The 24,972-nt window shown below is 36.9% G+C and overlaps 1 protein-coding gene across 4 annotated transcripts in view; it reads right to left on the reverse strand.

The window, feature by feature from the left end:
• Positions 1 to 1,891: 1,891 nt before the first annotated feature.
• TRAPPC13 (trafficking protein particle complex subunit 13) overlaps positions 1,892 to 24,972 on the reverse strand; it is a 31,405-nt gene continuing 8,324 nt past the window's right edge. Inside the window, exons 2-13 of one of the 4 annotated variants that reach the window (XM_079796687.1) lie at positions 23,691 to 23,759; positions 23,028 to 23,127; positions 20,996 to 21,080; positions 16,145 to 16,272; positions 13,791 to 13,863; positions 12,603 to 12,647; positions 9,478 to 9,495; positions 7,355 to 7,488; positions 6,015 to 6,213; positions 4,754 to 4,854; positions 2,282 to 2,429; positions 1,892 to 2,161 (exon numbers count right to left, since the gene is read on the reverse strand). In XM_079796687.1, the coding sequence (XP_079652813.1) occupies positions 2,054 to 2,161; positions 2,282 to 2,429; positions 4,754 to 4,854; positions 6,015 to 6,213; positions 7,355 to 7,488; positions 9,478 to 9,495; positions 12,603 to 12,647; positions 13,791 to 13,863; positions 16,145 to 16,272; positions 20,996 to 21,080; positions 23,028 to 23,127; positions 23,691 to 23,759 (1,208 nt within the window). In that variant the 3' untranslated portion in view covers positions 1,892 to 2,053. Of the gene's footprint in view, positions 2,162 to 2,281; positions 2,433 to 4,753; positions 4,855 to 6,014; positions 6,214 to 7,354; positions 7,489 to 9,477; positions 9,496 to 12,602; positions 12,648 to 13,790; positions 13,864 to 16,144; positions 16,273 to 20,995; positions 21,081 to 23,027; positions 23,128 to 23,690; positions 23,760 to 24,972 lie in introns of all 4 variants that reach the window. The other 3 variants (XM_079796686.1, XM_079796689.1, XM_079796688.1) reach the window with 3 other exon arrangements.

Below are 24,972 nucleotides of genomic sequence, written 5' to 3' on the forward strand. Positions count from 1 at the left end.
CTCTTCCTCCCTCCCCTGAAGCTGAAGACTGACTGTGGTGTCCAACAAATGGGAAGTTATAACTCATGTTGTTGAGAGTATCCTCCATTCCTCAGCCAGGGCCGGCTGCTCTGCGTGCCTGCCACCGGAGTCCCCTCAGCCCTGCCTGGGGCTTCGGGTCCTCCTGCACCCCCCACTGACTGAGGCTCAGGCAAGCAGGGCCAGCCCGAGGTGCAGGCAAGCCTCGGATGCTGCCCAGGGCCGGCCCGAGGCTCAGGTAACCAGGGCTGGCCGAGGCTTGCACTGCTGGCAGTGGCAGCAGCAGAGGTGTGATGGGGGTGTCGCCTCCCACCCCTGAGGGCTCCTGAACTGTGAGAGGGGGCAGGCCTGGCTGAGGGACCCCCCCTCCAGTGCATGAATTTGTGCACCAGTGGGGTCCCTCGGCCTGGCCTGTGGGATTGGGCTGAAACCAGCTCTCCGACATCCCCGAGGGGGGTCCCAGATTGTGAGAGGGTGCAGGCCAGGCCGAGGGACCCCACCAGTGCACGATCAGGGCTGGGGAGGGACACGGGAGGTTGGCCAGCTGGGGAGGGACCATGAGAGGGTTCCAGGGCGTGTCTGGCCCATCTAAGTCCTGATCGGCCGGAACACAGCAGCAAGCTAACCTACTAGTCGGAGTGTCTGCCCCCTGGTGGTCAGTGCACATCATAGTGAGTGGTCGACCAGTCGAGTGTTTGCCCCCTGGTGGTCAGTGCACGTCATAGTGAGTGGTCGACCAGTCGAGTGTTTGCCCCCTGGTGGTCAGTGCACGTCATAGCGAGTGGTTGAGCGGCCTTAGCATATCATTACCATATTATGCTTTGATTGGTTGAACTGATTGGACACTTAGCATATTAGGCTTTTATTATATAGGACATCCTTACTTCCACTTACCGAAATAAGTGTTTATTTAACAGCATAACCTTTTATTTTCCTGACAAAACATTACACTCCGTAATGTTACACTTAACTTTTTCACTATTTTATTCAAGGTATAAGTAAAATTAATGTGATTATAGGCAGAGGTAGAAAGTTTTATAATATTAATACATGACTTAGAATTCAAAGTCAAATATCAGAAGCTGGAAATCCTTTAAATATGCCTATGAAAATAAGTGGCTTTTTTTTTAATGGGAAAAAAACAACAACAGGATTTTGGGACTTAGAAAAGAGTCAAGCTTCTTAGTTAAAAGTTAACCAAGTAAGCAGTAATCTAAGATCTGCTGTTGGTAACTGAAACTTAGACATGTGCGGGTTTATATGTATATACAAACACAGAAACTCACCAATACACTAATTAGGAAGAATTCATACTCTGTTAGTAAATACAAGGTTATTCGAGGACCATCTCAGTTGTTTTAAACAACTTTTTCTGTTGACTAAAGAGCTAGGAAAAATCTGGACTTAACTGAAATATTATAAAAATTCTTAAGTTTTAAGAAACAGTAGTATCTCCTAGGTCAGTGGTCGGTAAACTCGTGAGCCGCAGTTTGCCACTCTGTTGACTAATGAGTTTGCCGACCACTGTCCTAGGTCAAGGTCAGCAAACTATGGCCTGCAGGCTGGCTGCCTGATTTGTAAAACCCACTGTGCTCTTTTGGCCAACTGGCTGCTCTTGCACCACAACAGCAGAGTGGAGTATCTTCAATAGAAACCACAAGGCCTGCAAAGCCTAAAATATTTACTATCTGGCCCTTTACGTAAAAATTTTGCTGATGCCTGGTCTAGATACTTGCTAGGGACAAATGGCCTCAAATATAGAGCTTTTAAAGAACAAAGTCCAATGGTCATCTAAATGAAACAAAAAGGATATGTGTAGAAAATATACAAATGTTTCTTGAGAATATAACTCACAAGATAAAACCAGTAGATGGTCTTTTCAAAACAAATATTTAATATTTTAACTGTTTTACAGGAAAGAAATGTAAATAACATATACTTCTTTTTACTGTTGACTTGATCATTTTACAAAGGTGACAAAAAATACAGAAAGTTCTGTGAAACTCAATGAAAGGCATAACATTGGAAATTTTCTTCAGCTTTCCACTTTAGTGGCCGAAGATACCACACAGACTTGTGCGATGTCATCATATTCATATGTTCTCTTTAAAAACGTGTCTGTTAGTCTTAAGCCGGAGACGCTCTATTGAGAGAAAAATATAGGCCTAAGTTTTCATTCAATGGTAGTTACTAGAGAAAGTATGGATACAGTACGATGGGTTAATAGCTCCCAAATACTGAAATTATTGAAAAGATAACATACTTGCAGTCCCTGTACTGAAGACAGTAGAGTAAGGGCAAGGCAGAGAGAGGAACTTGGATGCAGCTTTCCAAGCTGTCTTCCTGAAATGCCGCACCAGTGGATAGAATTGGTATTGCACATTTCCAAAACTAGGTCCATAGTCCTTTCACTGCTGGGGGAATCAGAAAAACAGGAATAAATCTTGTTCCTTTCACAAGAGGGATGCGATATTCTTGCATTACTTCCAGTGAATTTGTTTTCTGGGAGTCCAGGAGAATTAAAAGCCAGAAACAAATTAAAATATATCATTTTTATTTCACTTATGATAAGAGTCATGAAAATGAAAGAGGATAGCATCTTCTAGGGTTTAAAGTGTCACTGAGACTAATTTGCCTTTCTGGTTGTTGGCCTTCTGGTTCTATTACTAGTCATCTGGCTCCCTGCTTTGCCACTTTAACAACTTTGCCACTTCTCTGGGAGACTTCCAGACATCTGTGTCTAATCTTGGTGCTATGCATCCTTCCTATTTCTGTTAGGTAATCCGCAGGAAACAGAATGACAAACTGAGTCTGGTCCAGTGCTTGTCCTATTTATGTTTCTTTACCATGGAGATAACACAGAAGATGACTGACAAGATTTATAAGAAGTAAAAACTATTCAGGTTTGTTCACTGTTAACATAAAAAGCCTGCTTCTGCTTACAATTGATATCATCAGTTCAGCTTATATTAAAACAACTTTTAATGAAAGCATGCATGTTGTTTAAAAAAACACACAAACCAAAGGCTCATAATGAAAAACACTCTATCAGCATTCATGACTACCTTCAACTCTTACCTTTTTTCATAGTTGGCTCTATATTTTAAAATATTTATTTAAAATTTAATTTATTGATTTTTAGATATAACAATTTAATGGTACTTAGCTTTTATAGGTCTCTGTCTCCTAAATAAACATTTAAAATGTCTGCTGTGCCACAGACCAGGTTAGATGCACTGCATGAATTTTCGCATTAAGTTTCACAAAAACCCAGAAACTGTTGATAGCACTTGGTCATTTGGTCAATAATGGATTTGCTATACCTCAAAAATCTCAAAAGAAGCAAACAAACAAAAAATCCAAAACCCCACTGTAAATGTGCAGGGTCTTTGCTCTCTGTGTATTGTTTGCTGAGCACCTCCACTGTGGTCGGCACTGCATTTACAATACTGGGTAAGACGTGGGCCCTTCCCTTGAATAATTCACAATCCAGTGAGGAAAAGACTAGTAATTGTAGCAATATATGAGTGTCACTAAGAAACTGTATTAAACTTTGCTGTAAGAGAGAAAAGGATGATTAACTGTGCATGGGAGGGTCTAGGTGGCTTCATAGGGGAAGTAGGTATTTTTGAAGTTTTGAAGGATGACTATTTCCTATCTCCCACAAATATCATAAGGTGGAAATGAAAATGGATTAGAAAGGATTATACGTTCACACAGTGAGGGCTGTGACTCATCACTGCAATATTATTAAAATGCCCCAAATAATAATACCAAGTAGTAATAGATGGAGTAGCAAAAGTGATAGGACTGGGATTTAATCCTAGGTTTTTCTAGCTTCAAAGCTCTGGGCTCTGCTTTTTAATAACTAGATTATACTTTCCCTTTATTATCAAAGTCCTATTTTCCAATCTATGGTTATCCCTTATATTAAATTCATAACCTATTTTTAATTTTTTACTACTAAAGATATAGCCCTAGGTGTAAGTATGGCTCAGAAAAACCTGCCTTGTTACATTAAATCTATAATATATTATTCCATAAGAACCATCTCATGCTTTAATGATGTGAAGTGTGAGGGAAGTGTAAACAATGAAAAGAATATGGACTTTGAAGTCAAATACACCCAGTTTCAAATTCTGGCCCCATCTTTTCTAGCTCTCTGAGCTTAAATAAAGTTCCTTAACCTCTGAGTTGGTTTTCTCTTGCATAGACTGTGAATAATTAATACCTACCTCATAGGGTATAATGCATGAATGTATTCAAATACATCAACTGCCTAATGCAGCACAACCTCAAAAATATGTAACGTACAGGTACCACATGATCAGCTACAGTATTCAACATCAACGTCAGAAAAGGCTACATGTCAACAGGAAACTTAAAAGGTGACAACATATTTAAAAGACTTAAAAATTCTCTTTTAGGATTAAGCAGTTCAAAGTGGTAGTTATAAAATAGTCACAGGGATGTAAAGCACAGCATAGGGAATACAGTCCATAATATTGTAATAAACTATGTATGGTGCCAGGTGGGTACCACTAATATTGGGGGAACACTTTGTAAAGTATATGATTGTCCAACCACTAAGCTGTATACCTGAAACCAATACAAAACAATATTAAAAGTAAACTGTGATTAAAAAATAAAGTATAACTTAGAAAAAAAGGAAATAAAAATTATCTTTTAGGTGGGTGAGGAGGAAAGGACATCCATCCACAAACATTGGCATTACCTGCAGTTGGTTATTTTACAGGTAATATGAAAAGGTTCTTCTAGGATGACGGTATCTGGGATTGCCTCCAAAGACAATCTAACATCTCCATAACCTGGAGCCTAAAAGAAAAAGCAACACAGTTAACATACATGTATTACAAAACCTTTCCATTGTTATGAAGGTACCACAGTAGGACATTCACTCAACAGTTGCTGGGTCTCCAAGATGATGTTCGGAGAAAATATTTTTCAGTTATTCTATTCTTCATTCTAACTTCTTTTGCTGCTACTATCTGCAGAACAGCACTATAGACCCTGCCTGTTTTTGCTATAATTACTCCATGTTAAGAAGAGTTATAATAAATCTCAAGGTCTATAAATCTCATAGGTAAATAGTAAAGACATTTCGGGAGGTCTGATCTTAAAGGGATGCTTTCCAAAGGTACTGTGGCTCATATACACATAGCTCTAAATAGGGAAGATTACTGCCTAAACAGAAAGAGGATGATCACTCTGAAATGACCCAGAAAGAAAATCATGTCTTTTCACAAGACACATGGGCAAGGATAGGCCACAGAAACATGAAAGCTTGGAACATGCCATGGCAGGACGACAGCTAACTGTTACATTAAAAATAGGCCAGTGACAATTTTTTTCCTCAAATTATTACTTCAAATAGTGAAAGAACAGTTAATTTTAGAATATATCAAAACAGGTAATATTCAGCACTAAGGGAGGATTCTGTAGCATATTCTAACACAAGAAAGGAAGACTGGTAGCTATCCCTATTCTCAGAGCAGAAATGAGGTATCCAACTAATGCTTACAAGGTCACATTAGTGGGACTCACACACTGGTTGCTGATAACTCAGATTTTAAACATCTTAAAAATGGTATAAACTGAGTAGGTAACTGTAGTAAGAGTTTCAGGACATTGCAAAAAGGAAAACTTTAATATAGTGGAAGTCAGGTAAACAGAGAGTATGAATCACCTTAGGAGGGAACAACTGATAAGCAGTTATTTTAATTTTTGTTTGGTAAAGAAAAAACCACGTATGAAGGATAAATGAACAGTGGAAGATTTTCCATTTATCTCAATACCATTTTTTCCCCCTAGAAGTCAGTAAAATTATTAGTCTTTTATCTCTTATTCTCTAGTAATATTAATGCCTTTTATATTGCTCTGGTTTTTAGTGTGTAGACCTAGGAAAATTTAAGTTGTTCTTCCTACCTACCCATCCCTCCCCACACACCAAAACCTGAAGTTTTTCCCAGACTCACCATTCTTTGAAGTTGGCTGGTTTGTAATCTTCCCCTTTCACCTAGGTTTGTTTTCCACACTATATCCAATTTCCCGATTACTGTTACCCCCTTAATGATGCCTGCTTTTTCTGCAAACTCCTTCTTGGGCTTTAGGCAATACAAATACTGGCGTGTATCCATTGGCTGCAAATATGTTCTTGACCCAAACGTAGTTACACTGAGAGGGATGGAGACAGAGATGGAGAGATTTCTCTAGCATCTTTTAAAAGAAAAACCATGTGATTGTTCCTTTTGACAGGAACTGAATGATTTACCATCCAAAGATCTAGAACAGATTAGGTGACTTGTTTCAACACAAATGAAAAGGATTTATACTGAGAGGATTTATTTTTGTTTAAGTTTTGTTGATATGGAAAATCTTGAGGTTCTTTATAATAGAATGCAATATATTACCTAAAATATAACTTAAGACAAAAAAAAAAGAATAAGAAGAAACATAATATTATAAACTAAGTAATTATTTCCAAAATGAACTAAATAATAGGAAGAGAATGGAAAATTGTTTTCCCCATTGTATGGGAGGTTAAGAACTCTTCTGTATCTAACCAACATAATAAGATAACAGTAAACTTTCATTCTTGTTTAAGAAAGTCAGGCACTTTCTCCAGCTATTACCTTCCTATCCATATTAATGCCAAACCTACATTTATTTATTTTTCTAAATTACCTATAGAAAGACATACGTTTTTGTTTTCACAAAAAAATCCATCATCTATTCCTATGCCCTCTCCTTTTGATGACTGAATATTTCTTCTTAAAACTCACCATTTCTAATCTCTCCATCATTCCTTCCAATGCCTCAGTTTTATCATTTGCAGGATAAGATGAAGGTTTCACATTTAACTCACTGAATTATTATGAAAATTAAAAGAAGTGCTTCAAATAGTAAGACATAAAATGAAAATAACTAGGATCTTTATTTTTATGAATAGGTAGAGCAAAGGGCATCTTTAGGGCAGTGAAACTACTTTGAATAATATAATGATGGATACTTGTCATTACACTTCTCAAAACCCACAGAATGTACAACACAAAAAATTGAGCCCTAATGTAAAGTATGGATTTTGGTTAATTATAAGTATTAATATTGGTTCATCAATTGTAACAAATGTGCTGCATTAAAACAACATGTAAATACTAGGATGTTCTGAGTGAGAAATTGCTTTTGGATCAATTTTCCTATGAAAATAAAAAAAGTCTACTAACTTAAAAAAATTAAAAACCATCCAAGAGTAACAGATATCAGAAGAGTTCATACCTTTCAAAATAAGAATAAACACTTCATAATTCATACTTACCATTCTCCAGCTTGGTTGACTGAATTTAATTCTGCTACATTGTACATTATAGATGGCTCCAATGAAACTTTCTCCATAAACATGGGTGAGGTTGTAATATTCTGAATCTGGGCTTCGAGAAATACTTCATCGGTCTGAGAATATGAAAAAATATCCACCAAAGTGTAATGCTATTTAAAATATTAACCTCAACAAAATATCTGATCTATATGAAGAAAAAAAATTAACCACAAATGTGATTAGTTCATGCCTGAAAGTCAATGTTATCAAAATTAATGCAAGAAAAGAAATCTTCATCCTAACGTAATTAACAGGGGCAAAGTCAGTGTTAGTCAATTGATAACTTGTCAAACAATGGATGGGGGATAACTATGATATTTTTGTATTAAGATAAAAAATATTTATTTAACTGGAATTTCATTCACTATCCTAAATCTTCTAGTATAAGTTATTAATATGTTAAAATGAAATTTAGTATGATTAATATACCTGCATACCTATGATTTCAGTGATACACTAAGATAATTTAGTCTTTATAACATTTGAGCATAATATAACTTCAATTCTCTCACTGCTTCAATTTAGATAATATAGAGACCACTAATACAGTGGATAAAGTATTTGATATAATCTTATAGAATTTAACTTTAATTAAAGCAATTTGTTAGTGGCCATTACTAATTTCTTGGTTCATTTAAAATATAAATTTAAGGTAAAAAATATGTGAATTACACCTGACAATTTTAGAACTTTTAAATAAAACAAAAGGTATTTTGTACTTAGTGATGATTTGAAAAGTGATGCTATTCAGCAGTATTTTAATCAATGGGTAATTTAAATAAGTACTTTTATAAAAAAAATTTATTCTCTGATTATTTATGTTAAACATTCTTTTTATGCTATTTGGTTATTATTATTTGTGTGTGTAATTGAAGGATAACAGATAATTTGGTTTATTTTATAAACTAACCTATATAAGAAATAATATACTAAAGATATTCAAGAATTAATTTGTTCAAAATTTTGTAGTTATATAGGTACATGATATATATGTGTATGTGTGTGTGTGTATGTATATGTGCACATACTAGTATGTATATATACACACACACAAACTAACTATGACCAAAATATCTTGGCATTTATAAGCCTTTGAACACTAAGTTCAGAAAATGAAAATCATTTGCAAATATAATGATAAGGTTATATTCTAATGTATTATTATCTAAAATAAAACCGATTCTTTAGTTCTTGGCACATGTGCTCAAATAAAAACAGAAATATAATGATGTATCAGTTTAAAAGAATATACCTTAATTTAAAGGCATTATTCTGCTACTTTTTCTCAAAAGAATCCTAAATATATCCCATCAATCCATTGCTTTAAAAATAACCATAGATCTACATTTCAATTTTAAAAGTGCAATTTTCTGCATAAATTAGGAAGAGTTTAGATAAAATGAAAGAAAAACAAGCAGCATAATGGAAAATTAAGTTAGTTTGAATAGTTAGTATAAAATAATTTGACATTTGAAAAATTAAGAATTCAGTGCTATGGCAGTTGATATTGTTATTATGTATTTAATGTAACACTGCATAAGCAAATACTGCTTATAGTTAATAGAAATTTGAAAATATGATTTTAGCCAACTTGGGAAAATTCGATTTTCTTCTGTTTACTATTATCAAAGGGCCATCTTTACCTGACCCAGACTTAAAACTAAAACCACTTGTGCATTTGAAGATAAATTTAAACTAGATAGTTTATTCAAAGAGTTGAAGTACTAATAGGGTATTTTATAGTAAGATGTTGAAAATCCCAAGGCTATTTTAAACAAGGTTAACATGTCTCTTTTAAAAAAACACTTAAGGGAAAAGCACTAAAAAGGAGAATATAATTGTTTCAATATGACAATTTAATCTCTGATCTATTTTTTCTCACAGAATAAGACAATTAATATAAATTTTAAAAGTACAAAATATTATATATATCTTTTTGAAGTCAAGTAGCTGGTATTCATACTAACTTTATTTTCCCAATATGTTTGTAAAGAGAGATTAATTAGAGTAAAAAAGTGGTGAGTAAGATAAGCATAGAAATTTATAATAAAAAATCAAATTACCACAGAACTGAGGTCACTCTAATGGAAAAATAAAAAAGAAAAATTAGAAAAATCAGAATTAAATGTTAAAGAAAAAGAATAACTAACTTTAAAATAAAATGCATTTCTGCATTTTTTTTTAATTTACTATACAAGACAGCATTAGTAAAACAAGAAAGTAAACAGAAAGCTACATAAAGGAATATGACAAATCATTTTTCTAAACAGGTGAAACTATTAAGGTTAAATGAATAGAGATGAACATGACAGGTGAGTGCTTAATAGAAGCAAATATTCAAGGGCACATCTTGGGGGAGAAAAGTATATTCCATGCCTTTCTAGTTCTATAAATTCTTTACTACACTGTAATTCTTCATAGATTACTTAAAATGGACATACACTATCCTCCACATTCAGAATACGTACAATGAAGAGCTTCTCCTAAATTTATCTAATAATGGAATCCTTTTTTCAAGGAGCATCTTGTGTGATTAGGGTTCTATGGATCACACTTCAGAGAATGTTGAGCTAGACCACAGACAATTGAGAATTTATTCTATTCTTGTTAATAGATTTCAGTGAGTCTTACTTTTTAATATATTTCTAAAGTTACCCAATTATCAAGGGTCATCTCAAATGTCCCTTTTTTTGTCAAATACATAGCTGGAAATCATATTTCACTTCTCTATGTTCCCAGAGTATTAGTACACTTCATGATCTAGTGGGGGAGAGGTGCTTATACTATACTGTAGCTATGTCATGCTGGTCTCCTCCATTAGACCTAAGTTCCTTGAGGATTGTGAAGATGTTCAGTTTATTTATATTTCTCTTTATCACTTGGCATGGAGCTCTGTACCCAGCAGGTGACCAAATGTTTGAATCCCAGCATCTAATGTCACTTCTTGCAAGGCTTTTCTATTTTAGAAGACTATGACAAAATTTTTCATAAAAACTTGTTTTTTTAGGTGACTCACGTATTATTAGAATTCTTAGAAACAGCATACAAATGTCTGCGACAAATGTTGGACTAATTTTAGTTGTGTAAGGACTATGTCACAGAGTATAAAAAATATCACCTACCGTCTAGGGCAGTGATGGCGAACCTATGACACGCGTGTCAGCACTGACACGCGTAGCCATTTCTGGTGACACGCGGCCGCTGAGGCGGCCGCATGCCGAGGATAAACATTTGCTGCTCCTGAGGATGAAACATTTGCGAAATAATGTTTTTTCCTCAAAGTGACACACTACCCGAGTTATGCTCAGTTTTTTGGCGAAGTTTGACACACCAAGCTCAAAAGATTGCCCATCACTGCTCTAGGGTGATTTACTAACTCCTATCATTTCCTTGCATTTCCTAGTTGGGGTCAACAGAATCTGCCTCATCATATCTTGTTTTTAAAGAGATGTCTATTTTCAAAAGTTCAGATTTTACTAAAACTTTTGTTCTGAAGTTTGTTGGCAAACACTTAAAGTTTATGTTTATTTACATATAATGTTAGCTGAAAAAGGCAACAAATAAAATTGTTACTATGATTATAAAAACAGAATATTATATATAAATGAGTAGAGACTGAAAGAGAATATAGATTAATGAAAAATCAGTTACTTTTTGGTGTGGTGAAATTGTGGGTGTTTTTTTTTTTTAGGGGAGTATGTCACTTTTATATTTTTCATGGAGTAACTAGCAATTCATAAAGCTATTCAAAAATCACTGAATAAGTGACAAGTATTATAAAACTACTTGTCAAGTATCTGAATATACCAACATATCTTCAACAAAGAAAACCCAAAATATCTTAATTTGTACTATCCTATGAGCCACTTATAGAAAAAAAGACCCACTAAAGCCCTATTTATTTTTAACTTTCTAACATATCTAGTCTAACAGAATAGTCACCAATTTCCCCTCCTACTAGGAATGAAATCTTTCCTACCAAAGTAATAAATTACTAAGACTATTTAAAATTCACCAAGCCAAATACTGCAATTAATCAAAATTACAGTATTAAATAACAAAAAAGGTGGAGCACATATGTAGTATTCCAACTCCCCTAACCCCCAAAAGAAATGTCAACTCTTTAAACATCTAGTAGGCCGGCCCGTGTGGCTCAGTAGTTGAGCATCGACCTATGAACCAGGAGGTCGTGGTTCAATTCCCAGTCAGGGAACATGCCCAGGTTGTGGGCTCCATCCCCAGTTCAGAGCGTGCAGGAGGCAGCCAATCAATGATTCTCTCTCATCATTGATGTTTCAATCTCTCTCTCCCTCTCCCTTCCTTTCTGAAATCAATAAAAATATACTAAACACACATACACACACACACACACAAACACCCCAAACATCTAGGAATCTCCTTGATGAGACTCTACCCTCCCATCAAATATGTACACTTTTCACTACAGGTTCCATGTGCCTGGGCAACTCTGCTTGGAATGCCTTCACTGCTCTGACACTTGGGCTCCCCAACATTCCTTCTTCCAGACTCTGCTCAGTTCCCCTCCTCTTCCATGAAGCTTCTTCAGACTACTCCAAAATCTCCTCCCCAGAGGTCCTGTAGCACATTTTTAAAAATATCATTCTCTTAGGCTCACTTTATACTACAGTAGCTAGTTTTGTTATTTTATGTCTTTTTTTCCTCCTCAGAGGTCTTGACTGTAGGTCAGGTTCCTTATCTTAGACATTTTGGTATGCCCAGTTGTACAACAAACTTTATACTGCTGAGCTCTACTTATCAATATTTTCCATGTAAATATTAAATCTTTTTTGCAGGGTTAGAGCTAACACTTCAGTTTTGGAAATATCAGAATTACATTGTAAATATTCAGATCACTGATGTTTTTAAACAGTAATAAGAACCATTAATTGGAATGATAGGGCAATAATTTAATGAAAGGGGTGAAAGCTTTACAAAATTAACAATGAAAATAAAAATCATACTGATTCCATGTAAGTTGAAAACAGCAGATTAAAGTGATCTTCAATGAAATTATTCACTTTTGATTGAACTTTATGCTCATTTTTTCACAAGTAATTTGCAGGGCTATCAGCAATTGACTTCAATACGAAAAGAATGTAATACTACATAATTTTAGTCAAATAAGATCTTAATGTTTTATCCAAAATATTACGTGGCCAACACTTACCTCTGCATTGTAAAATTTGGTTTTCACATCCAGTGGTTTGAGAACCTAGTTGAATAAAGCATATCAAGCAGGAGATTCTTATCATTTGACCATTTATTTTTGTTTGCTTGTTTTAAATAGCAGGGCTTAAATGTGTCAAAGCCATTTTCCAATTTATTTGTAAAAGACTTTTCTAATAGGTATGCAATACTCTTACAGAAACAAAAAACCCTAAGATAATCCTAAATGCATCTTTAAAAAGGCAACCATCATTTCTTGACTAGGGGATAGTTACTTGGGTTTTACTTCATTACATTTGACTAAACTGAACACATTATTTCAGTATTTTTCTATATGCTTATTTTACCAAAAAATGTTTACCAAATTAAGCAACTGAAATTCCTTTTATTTTTTCAAAAGGCATGTAAAATCTTAAACAAATGAGCAATGTAGCAAAGCAAGAGCAAAATATGTTTCCTATTGACAATACTTTTTCTTTCACTTAAAGGAATAAAAAAATATATATAGCATCATAGCTAGATCTATATGACATACATGTTAGTCTTGTCTCCCAGTCCACACACATACGTATGTTAAACAGTGGTTTTTAAATTATTTTTGATTACTGACTTTGAAAATTGTGTATAAATACAAAATTCTCCTGGAGTCCCCGATGAAGCTTGGTGTACTCAGCCCAAGTCAATAATTTCTCATTTAACTATTTCCTTATAAATTTGATAAAATTTACACTTATTTTATCTGGACTTGTCAATCATTTTTCCCCTCTTCATGTGTGCTTCGTGAAGTTATAAAAATAATAAAAAAATTTTGGGGGTAAAAACCTTCAAGTTTCATTACAAGAACATCAGATTGGTACACTAGAGGCCCGATGCACGAAATAGGTGCAAGGGCTAGGTCCTCGCTGCTCCAGCTTTGTCCGGAATGTCGCCCAGAAGGACGTCTGGTCTAATTAGCATATTACATTTTTATTATTATAGATTGGTAATGATAATTTCTCTGCTTTTAATTAACTTAATAACATCTAACTTTAGATTGCTAGCAATATGAGAAGTCCAAAAATATTATTTGCTTTATTTGGAGCCTGTTTTCACTGTAGATAAATAGAAATAACTACACTTTCAAAAAACAAACAAACACAAAACACACACACAAACAAATAAAAACATTTACCACTGTCATATTCAATACCTGAAATTTGAAGAATTTTCTAAAATACATTTTTTCTCCACCCTGAGTTGTATAACTCACTGCACACACCAAGCTGAAATAGAAAGATGTCTTAATCATTCTGAATCATTTTTGTGTTCCTTTTTTTAAAAAAAATATGCTTTTATTGATTTTTAGAGAGAGAGAAAGGGAGAGGGAGAGATAGAAACATTGATGAGAGAGGAACATCATGGCTGCCTCCTGCACGTACCCCTACTGGGGATTGAGCCAGCAACCTGGGCACGTGCCCTGATCAGGAAATCCAACCATGAACCTTTCAGTTCACAGGACGATGCCTAACCAATGTTACACTCTTATAGCAGATGTTTCTCTCTCTCCCTCTCCCTTTCTCTCTCTCTAAAAGTCAATAAACTATCCTTAAAAAAAAAAAAAAAAAGTGTTTCAAAGATTACTGACTCAAGAGGGAAAATATTCAGTGAATTGAAGAAGACAAAACCATGGGTAATATGACATTTGTAAAATTTGTAAAATATTACATAAATTATTTATACACATCCGCCACCTATATGCACATAAAAACGAATGAAAAGAAATACAGCAATATTTTAAGATTGGTTATACTAGGTGATGACATTGTAGCTAATTTAATTTCTCCTTTATACTTATGCCTAGTACTAAGCCAGGTCCTAGGGATATAGTATTGATCAAAACACAGTACCTGGCCCTGACCAGCATGGCTCAGTGGTTAGATTATTGGCCCACACAATGAAGGGTCGCAGGTTTCGATTCCTGGTCAAGGGTACGTACCTGGGTTGCAGGTTCCATCCCTGGCCCGGCACGTGTGGGAGTCAACCAATTGATGTGAGACACATGGATGTTTCTCTCTCTCTTTCTGTCTCTCTCTCTTTCTGTCTCTCTGTCTCTCTCTCTCTCTCTCTTCCCTTACCCCCTCCCTTCTACTCTCTAAAAATCAATGGAAAAAATATCCTCGGGTGAGGATTAACACACAAAACAAACAAAACACCACAGTATCTGCTCTCAAAGTGCTCACTGTAGGAATGAGAGTAGCACGGTACAGGTCTTAAAGGCAGATTTAGATTTGAGTTACACATCATTATTTACTAGCTATTTAACTATACAAGAGTCTCATTTTCTGTAAAATAGGGATTTTACACATTTAATATTTCAATAAATTCAATTGCAACATATTTTGACTTCTGCTCCTTGCTAGATCCTGGGGATATAGCAGACTTCATGAAATTTATACTTTAATGCAACGGTAGGCACTCAGTAAGTAATTTCAGTACAAAAGACATTTTAAAAATGACAAGTTGTCGATACTACAGAATATGTAAAAAGGGTCACTTAATTAGTCTAGGACAGTGATGGCGAACCTCTGACATGCGTGTCAGTGCCATTTCTGATGACACGCGGCCGCTGAGGCGGCCGCATGCCGAGGATGAAACATTTATGTTATTTAAACTATAAATAACATGAAATAATGTTTTTTCCTCAAAGTGACACACTACCCAAGTTATGCTCAGTTTTTTGGCGAAGTTTGACACACCAAGCTCAAAAGGTTGCCCATCACTGGTCTAGGAAATCAGGAAAGCCTCTTTGAGGAAGTCATGCTGAATCTGAGATATGAAGAAGTAGAACTAAACAAAACGACATAGGCATTCCTTTGTAAGGGAAGAATACATTTCAAGTCATAGAGTTCAGAGGTAAAAGAAGTCTAGTATGACTGCAGTGTAGAGAGGGAGAGAAGAGTGACAAGAATATAAATAGAGCCCTAGCTGGTTTGGCTCAGTGAATAAAGCATTAGCCTGCAGACTGAAGGGTTCCAGGTTCAATTCTGGTCAGGGGCACATGCCCAGGCTGCAGGCTCGATCCCCAGTGGGGCGAGTGCAGGAGGCAGCCAATCAATGTTTCTCTCTCATCACTGATGTTTCTAACTCTCTCTCCCTCTCCCTTCCTCTCTGAAATCAATAAAAATATTTTTTTAAAAAAAGAGGAGAGGCAAAAATGGTGATGTAAGTGGAGATGAAGAAGAGATGGTAATGAAAGATGGGTATAAGAACTAACAGAATTTGTGAATGAATTAAGTGGTAAGGCAGTGAAGAAATATAAAATTACTTTAAATGGCTGAAATGTTCATATCTGCTTCTCAGATTGAAAGAAAAATACAGTTTTAACATTCAAACACATACAAAATATTCTGTTTAAAGTTTGTTTCTGGTAAAATGTAAACATGAAACATAAGATTCTTTCTGAAGTAGGCATTAGGTTTAACGATAACTGGAAATAAAGCAAAAGTTTCAAATAAAGGCATATATAAAAGAAAGCCTTCTAAAACTAGTAAAAATAATCCTTACATGTGTGTTCCAATTTCCTTTACTTCATGGTGTATGACATCATCAATACAGCAATCAGGTTTCAGTTCAGCCACTGCAGCATTGGAGGCAGAAAGATTTAAACGCTGAGAGCTTGTCTGAAGATCAGCCTTGAGAGAAAGTGGTAAGAAATAGTCAAATGAGACTGGTTATCTACAGGGCGAGGATCGGTATGGATGCAAAGAATAGGAACACAGAAGTAGGATGAAGGAGGAGCAAGACTTCTCTGCGTAAGTCTTTCTGTATAGCTCTGACACTCAGAACCATGGCAATGGTTCACATACACATGCACATAAAAAAATAAAATAAAACCAACCAGGTAGATGGGAATTCAGAATTAAATACAAAAGGCTCACACTGCTATCAAGGGCATTCTTGACTTAGGTATTTAAAAAATCTTCAAACTGCACAGAATGCAAAGCCACCAATAGTGTTCATCTATACAAAAACACTAAAAAAAGAAAACAGATAATGAGAATTTAAACAAGTCACTGATAAAAATTGCTACCCCAAATCAAGTGTGAATAACAGAAAAATTACAAGAACAATACTGTCTGACGATGACACAATATAATTACAAATTATTATTAAGACAAAAAGGCCTTTCTATCTGAAAAACCTATTAACTCTTGGGTAGAAGGGGAAATACAAAGGAAATTATAAAATTATTTAAAAAGCTACATATCAGAATCTGTAGGATACACCTAAACCAGTGAATCAGAAGAAAATTCACTTTTATAAAAAAAAAAAAAAAGAAGAATAAAAATAAACAAATTAAATCCCCAGCTAAAAAGGTAGAAAAAAGACAAGGTAAATAATTAGAACCACAAAGAAAGAGATAGTTAAAAGCAAATATTAATGAGGTAGAGAATAGGAAAGCATTAGATATAAAGTAATAAATAAAAAACCTAATATATAAACCAAGAGATAGCTAAACTAAATCAAGAGAAAAAGAAAGCAAAAATATGCAAAATAAAAAATGACCAGGGAAAAATAGCACTGAGACAGAAATTTTCAGAGACTACCATGAAGACCTATATACAAATAAATTTGAAAAATTTACATAAAATGGATCATTTCCTGGAATAAAACAGTTTTGCAAAATTTACACCATTAGAAATAGAAAGCTTACACATACTAATCTCCAGAGGATAAAGTGAAAATGCTATCAAATAACTTCCCCAAAAAAAACAGCACCAGCCCATATGATTTCACAGGAGAATTCTACAAACCGTTTAAAGATCAGATAGTCTAAATTCTCCATGTATTGCTCTGAAGCATTGAAAATAAAGGGAATTTCCCTAAATTTTTATTTAGCTACCATAATATTGTTTTTTTATTGTTTAAAGTATTACATATGTCTCCTTTTTCCCTGATTGACCTCCTTCCCCACCACACCACTCCATCTCCCCAGGACAAGCCCCCACCGCCCCAGTGTCTGTGTCCATTGGTTATACTAATATACATGCATACAAGTCCTTTAGCAACCATAATATTGATACCTAAAACTTGATAAAAGAAAACATGAAAAAGAAAAATACAAGCCAATATCATGTTATGCTACTTATGTCATCGTGAGTCTGATATAAAAATATGGCTTATGTGTACATAATACATCTAAATATCTTTTTGAGACGAAGAAGATTCTTTCCATGGACACAGACAATAGACAGGGGAAGGACTGGGGTGGGGTGGGAGCTGGGTGGAGTGGGGTAAAGGTAAAATTGGGGACATCTGTAATACTCTCAACAATAAAATAAATTTAATAAGAAGATTCTTGATGGGCATTGCACTATTCAATAAATATTCACTACTGTTATTATTTCAAACACCACTGCCTTTATAAAAATTAAAACTAAATAAAGCCAAAAGATATAAATTTATATTTTATAAGTATGCTATTATATTATTTTTCTCTTTTTAATACTTATTTATCTTAAATTACATGCCTTGGTTGATTTATTCATCTTATAAAAATAAATAGAACATTTACTGAATGCCAGGAAAAAAGAATACATTCTCAAAGTTCTGAAAGTCAGTCCTTTTCATAATCGAATGCAAAGATTGGCAAACTTTAAAAGACCAGGCAGCAAATAATTTAGCCTTCGCAGGTCATACAGTCTCTGTTGCAACTACAACTCAGCCATTGTAGCTTAAAATCTGCCACAGATAATACAGAAATAAATGAGTGTGGCTGTGTGTCAATAAAACTTTATGGACACTGAAATTTGAATTTCACATCACAAAATAAACTATGTTTCTTTCCAATCATTTGAAAATGTAAAAACCATTATTTGCTCAAAAGTCATAAAAACAGGCATGGACCAAATTTGGCCTACAGATTATAATTTGCCAACTCCTGATCTAATGAAAGGCAGAAACCCCATCAATAGTATAACAAACATATGCACATGTATGCAAAAATTTGCATCCAATTTCTGGAAGTTGGGTCATATAGGAAATTTGGAATATTTGCTCTCTGAGGTCCTTTTCAATTCTAATATTTGATCATTTTCAAACGCATCCTAATTGGACTTCCGTTCTGGTAATTCTAAAGTGACCTAAACGCATCACTTGGGACAACTTTTACAAAACTTCTCCCTCATATTCAGTGAGTTTTTACTTTCTTTATGCCCTTTCTCTATGTAAATAGATTTCAGATTGTGTAATTGAATTGGCATATTCTATCTCTTAATTTCTAAATGACAGCAAAAATCTAACTGGTCTATTTCCTACAAACCATCCCATACAATGTTTTCATCAGTCTTCCAAAATAGTGTGAATATCTCTGCTCAAAAATCTCCACTGACAGCCTGGCCAGTGTGGCTCAGTGGTTGAGCATCAACCTATTGAACCAGGAGGTCACAGTTCAATTCCCTGACAGGGCACATGCCTGGGTTACGAGCTCAATCCCCATTAGGGGGCATGTAGGAGGCAGCCAATCAATGATTCTCATCATTGATGTTTCTATCTCCCCCTCCCTATCCCTTCTTCTCTGAAATCAATCTATATATATATACTAGAAGCCCAGTGCACGAAATTCGTGCACGGCGGGGGGTTGTCCCTCAGCTCAGCCTGTACCCTCTCCAATCTGGGACTCCTGGAGGGATGTCGGACTGCCCGTTTAGGCCCGATCCTGGTGGGATCGGGCCTAAACGGGCAGTTGGACATCCCTCTCACGATCCAGGACTGCTGGCTCCCAACTGCTTGCCTGCCTGCCTTCCTGATTGCTCCTAACCGCTTCTGCCTGCCAGCCTGATCACCCCCTAACCACTCTGCTGCCAGCCTGGTTGATGCTAAACTGCTCCCCTGCCAGCCTGTTTGCCCCCAACTTCCCTCCTCTGCCAGCCTGGTCACCCCTAACTGCCCTCTCCTGCAGGCCTGGTCACCCCTAACTGCCCTCTCCTGCAGGGTTGATCACCTCCAACTGCCCTCCCTTGCAGGCCTGGTCCCTCACAACTGCCCTCCCTTGCAGGCCGGGTGCCTCCCAACTGCCCTCTCCTGCTGGCCATCTTGTAGTGGCCATCTTATGTCCACATGGGGGTAGGATCTTTGACCACATGGGGGCAGCTATATTGTGTGTTGCAGTGATGATCAATCTGTATATTACTCTTTTATTAGATAGGATAGAGGCCTGGTGCATGGGTGGGGGCCAGCTGGTTTGCCCTGAAGGATGTCCCAGATCAGGGTAGGGTTCCCTTGGGGCGTGGGGCGGCCTGAGCGAGGGGCCTGTGGTGGTTTGCAGGCCGGCCACGCCCCCTGGCAACCCAAGTGGAGGCCTTGGTATCTGGAATTTTTTTTCCTTCTACAATTGAAACTTTGTAGCCTGGAGCAGAGCCAAGCCTGCTGCTCCCTCCAGGCGGCAGCCATTTCTGTGGCAGTTAATTCACCTTCTACAATTGAAACTTTGTAGCCTTAAGCGGGTGAGCCCGGCCAGGGTGTGCAGAAAGCTTTGCTTCCCCTGTTGCCTCCGGCAACCCTGGCCTGCTCTCTCAAGCTCCATTCTGCCGCCATTTGTTTGAATTTGTTTACCTTCTATTATTGAAACTTTGTAGCTTGAGTGGAGGCTTAGGCCTGCAACGGCTATGGAAAGCTTGGCTTCCTCTGTTACCTGGGAAACCTTGCTCTCTGTGGCTGCAGCCATCTTGGAAGGGGGTTAATTTGCATACTCGCCCTGATTGGCTGGTGGGCGTGGCTTATGTAGCGGAGTGATGGTTAATTTGCATATTACCATTTTATTAGAGAAGATATATTTTAAATCTCCTCTGATTGCCCACTGTCTCAAAAAAGCAAAACAAAAAAAAAGGCAAAACCTCAGACTTAGCCCAGCTTGCAAGATGCTCCACTGTGTGCACATCCATAACCTTACCTACTCTTATCAAGTGAATTCTGTTCAGTGCTACAAGAACACAATATGTATTCCTATGTCTCTGCTTCCAATTACCTAGTTCCTCTTGTCTTTTTCTCTAAATCCTACCATTCTTTCAAGATCCTCTTGTGTTCCTTTTCTCCTAATAAGCTTTCCTGATTTAGGCAATATCCCCCCCTGTAACCTTTCCTCCTCTTTCAAATTTTATTATGTTAATCAGAAATTGCTAAAAAAAACATTCTGCTGTTTACCTTGGACTGGTACATTTTCTCATCCAACCTATCACAAACTTTGAGGATAACAGAAATGATTCTGTGCTTAGCTTACTATACTATTAGGTATTTAGTTATTGCTTGTTGTTGATGACAAAAATTTCTGTATCAAACATGCATTTTAATTAAGTTTCAAAAACATAATAGAAAAGTTGTTTTAAAAAATATATCCCAAACAAGAATGCCACTTACTTTTACCAATATATCTTTTACAACTTGATTGCTATCATTATGAACGCTGATATAACTGGAAAAGGTCTCTCCCAAAAATATGTTCCTGTGAAATAAAATAAAATTTTACAAGAAATCCATTCAAGATTTATCATAAATATTCTATTTGAGCACCACTGAGAACTTCAAATGTAGAAAAATTTATTAAAGGATAGAAATCAGGTAAAATACTGCTTCAACATTCCTTGTTTACACTAGGCTGCTCTTTTATTACTAAACTAGAAGCCCAGTGCACAAAATTCTTGCACTCGGTGGTGGGAGGGGCCCTCAGCCTGGCTCTCGCAGTCCGAGAGCCCTTGGGGGATGTCCGACTGCCGGCTTAGGTCTGCTCCCCATCCTTAGCACTGCAGCAGAGGCAGGAGAGGCTCCCACCACCACCGCTGTGCTCGCCAGCAGTGAGCCCGGCTTCTGGCTGAGCGGCGCTCCCCCTGTGGGAGCGCACTGACCACAAGGGGGCAGTTCTTGTGTTGAGCGTCTGCCCCCTGGTGGTCAGTGCACATCACAACGACTGGTCATTGCACCGTTCGATTTGCATATTAGGCTTTTATTATATAGGATGCAATTCAAAATACTTATCCTATATAATAAAAGCCTAATATGCAAATTGACCAAACAGAATGACCAGCAGAACGACTGGCCGCTATGATGCACACTGACCACCAGGGGGCAGACACTCAATGCAGGAGCTGCCCACAGCCCAGCCAGCACGGGCCCCCCAATCGCCCTGCTGGTCGCCCCGCAAGGGAGGCGACTGGCGGCGGTGGCGGGGCTGGCGAGTAGGCGGTGCCAGGCTGTCCAAGACAGGTGCCAGCAGGGGGCACCCCCGATCGCCCCGCAGATCGGCCCTGATTGCCAGCCAGGCCTAGGGACCCTACTCATACATGAATTTCATGCACCAGTCCTCTAGTTTAATCTATAAAGCATGCTATAAATCATGGCCCTCAACTACAGCACCAACTGCCAGTTTCTTTAGGAATAAGTCATTGAAATCAGGTCCATGTTAAGAGTCTTAGGAGTCTTAAGATTTGTTATTGAAGAGGATAGAAAAAGGCAATTTTTGTTAACTAACTTATGACCTGAATCTAGAAGAGACCCAAGTAATTGATCTCAGAGTATTTTTTACGATATATTTGATTTTTCTAAGTTAGGCTAATAAAAATAGTAACTAGTGGCTTTACTGTATACTTTTTATAAAATATATTTTATAAAAATATATATATTTGTAATTATATACTATGTAAAATATTTTAAAATATATATTTATAAAATATATTTTTACATGAATATATTTCCCAGTTTTGAAGACACTAGTCAATGATCACATTCTGTAAACCTTTCATAAAAACTTAAAAAATACCTTTTAGTGTCAAATTCTCTCAGGTGAAAAAGGATGGAATCAGGGGCATCTACCCCAATAATAATCTATAATAATAAGCTAAGAGCAAGAGAAGAAATAAAAAAATTTATAGCTCCTAATTAGCTGCCAAGTCTGATAACTTACATTGAGAGAGGGCTGTGAAGTTGAATAAAAGGGATGATTCTGAAAGACATTTGTATTAAATAAGTTAAAATAAAAGGAATCCATGGGCATTAAAAAATACAGAGTAGAGCAAAAAGTACTGTTACAGTTGTGAGTATGCAAAATAGTTCATTCTTATATTATTATTTATAATTATTGTATTATTTTCCATACGAACAACTATAAACTGACTTTTGCCCGACCCTGTATAATAAGATCTAATGGAGAAAGCTAAAATTCTATCACCTGAAGAATCATTATTAATATCTTGGTGTGTATCTTATTTTTCTTAACCATATATATCTTATGGTTTTTTAAAAACCGGTATCACATAGTATAATTTTGATGAAATGTTTTTTTACCACTTAAATGGATCATGAGCACTTTGCCAACCCATAATTATTTTTTTGAAAACTAGATTTGTAATGCCTTTAAAGTATTGCTGTATGTCTTATGTGACTACATCATTCTTACCCGAAATTCTGTGGTAAAGTCAACATTTCTCCCAACATTAAAATTTCTGCACCATTTACAGTTGAAGGATCATCTCTCATGAGTTGGTTAAAGAGATCTCCTATAGAAAGACAAAAACATAAAATTCTAACCTCTACCTTGTAAATAACTTTACTTACATAAATATATATCTGGGAGAGAGATGTTTTTAAAAAACAATCTCTTCACAAGTGATATTTAAACACTCTAATATCTAATCTTCAATGAAACTAGTGCATACCAAAAAATTCTGGTTTCACAGAGAATGAACGTTACAAACAAAGGTAAATATAGGTCATGTGATATAAAATATATTATAGTAAGCTCCAGTAATTTAAAAAAAAGGGGAATGCTAATACATACATTGATGGAACATTTGAAGACAAATGTAATTTTTATAGTATTAGGACTATGGATGTATTATTATTAAAACTAAAATAAAAATCTCCTGTTGCCATCGGTATTAATAGTACCTTATAATGAGACCTGTTACTCGATGGCCACCACTTGCATGCTACAAAAACAGGGAACAGAGAATGTCGCAAAGAGCAAAAATTGGCAAGGCTGGGCTTATTCGAAGGTAATAGAGGCAATCAAGATGCCAATTTTTCCCTAAGTGCAAGTAGAATAAAGTAAGTGCCATACCAGGTAAGTCTTTCTCTTCACATGTTACTGGAATATTGGTGAATAAAGTAGGCTTCGTCAACCGCATCACTGTGAATTCCAACAGTAAAAAAAACATGTATATTAATATTGCTTTGGGCTAGTATTCCCAAGCCAGTGCATGGCATTCATCAATTTTATACTAATGTAAAATAGAACTATATACTTCCTAAACTAAATATAATATTAAATGCTTCCTAAGATTATTATATAGAAATAATTCATTTAAAATGCTAATATATGAAACAATTTTATACATGAGAAAAGAAAATAATTTTACATTTTTATAACTTTATGAACTTTAAAAATTAAATGCAAATATAATACACCTCATTACAGAAAAACTAGAAAATAAAAGAATTTATCCTATAGAGGGAATATGCTAATTGACCGTCATGCCTTCACAAGATGGAGGCGCACACAGCCACAAGATGGTGGCGCCCAGTCCTCTCAGTCCTGCCTCATCCAGCCCGAGTTCCCCCATCCCCTCAGCCCCGCCTCATCCAGCTGGAGTCCCCCAGTTCCCTCAACCCCTCCTCATCCAGCCAGAGTCCCCCAGTCCCCTCAGCCCCACTTCATCCAGCCGGAGTCCCCCAGTCCCTGGGGAAGGCAGTTGGAGACAATCATAACGGCAGGGGAGCAGTTAGACGTCAATCAGGTTGGCAGGGGAGTAGTTAGGGGGCTATCAGGCTGGCATGCAGAGTGGTTAGGGGCAATCAGGCAGGTTAGTGGTTAGGAGCCAGCAGTCCCGGATTGTAAAAGGGATGTCCGACTACCGGTTTAGGCCCGATCCCGCTGAGCCAGAGGACCTGAAGCCACGCCCCCCGCCATGTGGGGCTTGATGCGGGATCTCAGGGATCGGGCCAAAACCGGCAGTCAGACATCTCATGAGGGGTCCCAGATTGGAGAGGGTGCAGGTGGGCTGAGGGACACCACCCCCATGCATGAATTTCATGCACCGGGCCTCTAGCCCTATCTAATAGAGAGTGAATAGGCAAATTGACTGTCACACCATAACAAGATGGCTGCGCCCACAGTGGAGGCAGGGATTCCATAACACAAGATGGCTGCGCCCACAGCAGGGGCAGGGATCCTGTAACACAAGATGGCTGCGCCCACAGTGGAGGCTGAGTTCCCGTAAAGAGCCTTAATGAGCAATCAGCAGGGACCCAAGGCTGCGTGAAGCTGGGCCGGGGCAGGGGACCTGAGGCCATGTCTCCCGCCTGGCAGGGCTTGACAGGGGACCTCAGGCCATGCTCCCTGC

The sequence above is a fragment of the Cnephaeus nilssonii genome (genome assembly GCF_951640355.1).
Source record: "Cnephaeus nilssonii genome assembly, chromosome: 2".
Lineage (NCBI taxonomy): Eukaryota > Metazoa > Chordata > Mammalia > Chiroptera > Vespertilionidae > Cnephaeus > Cnephaeus nilssonii.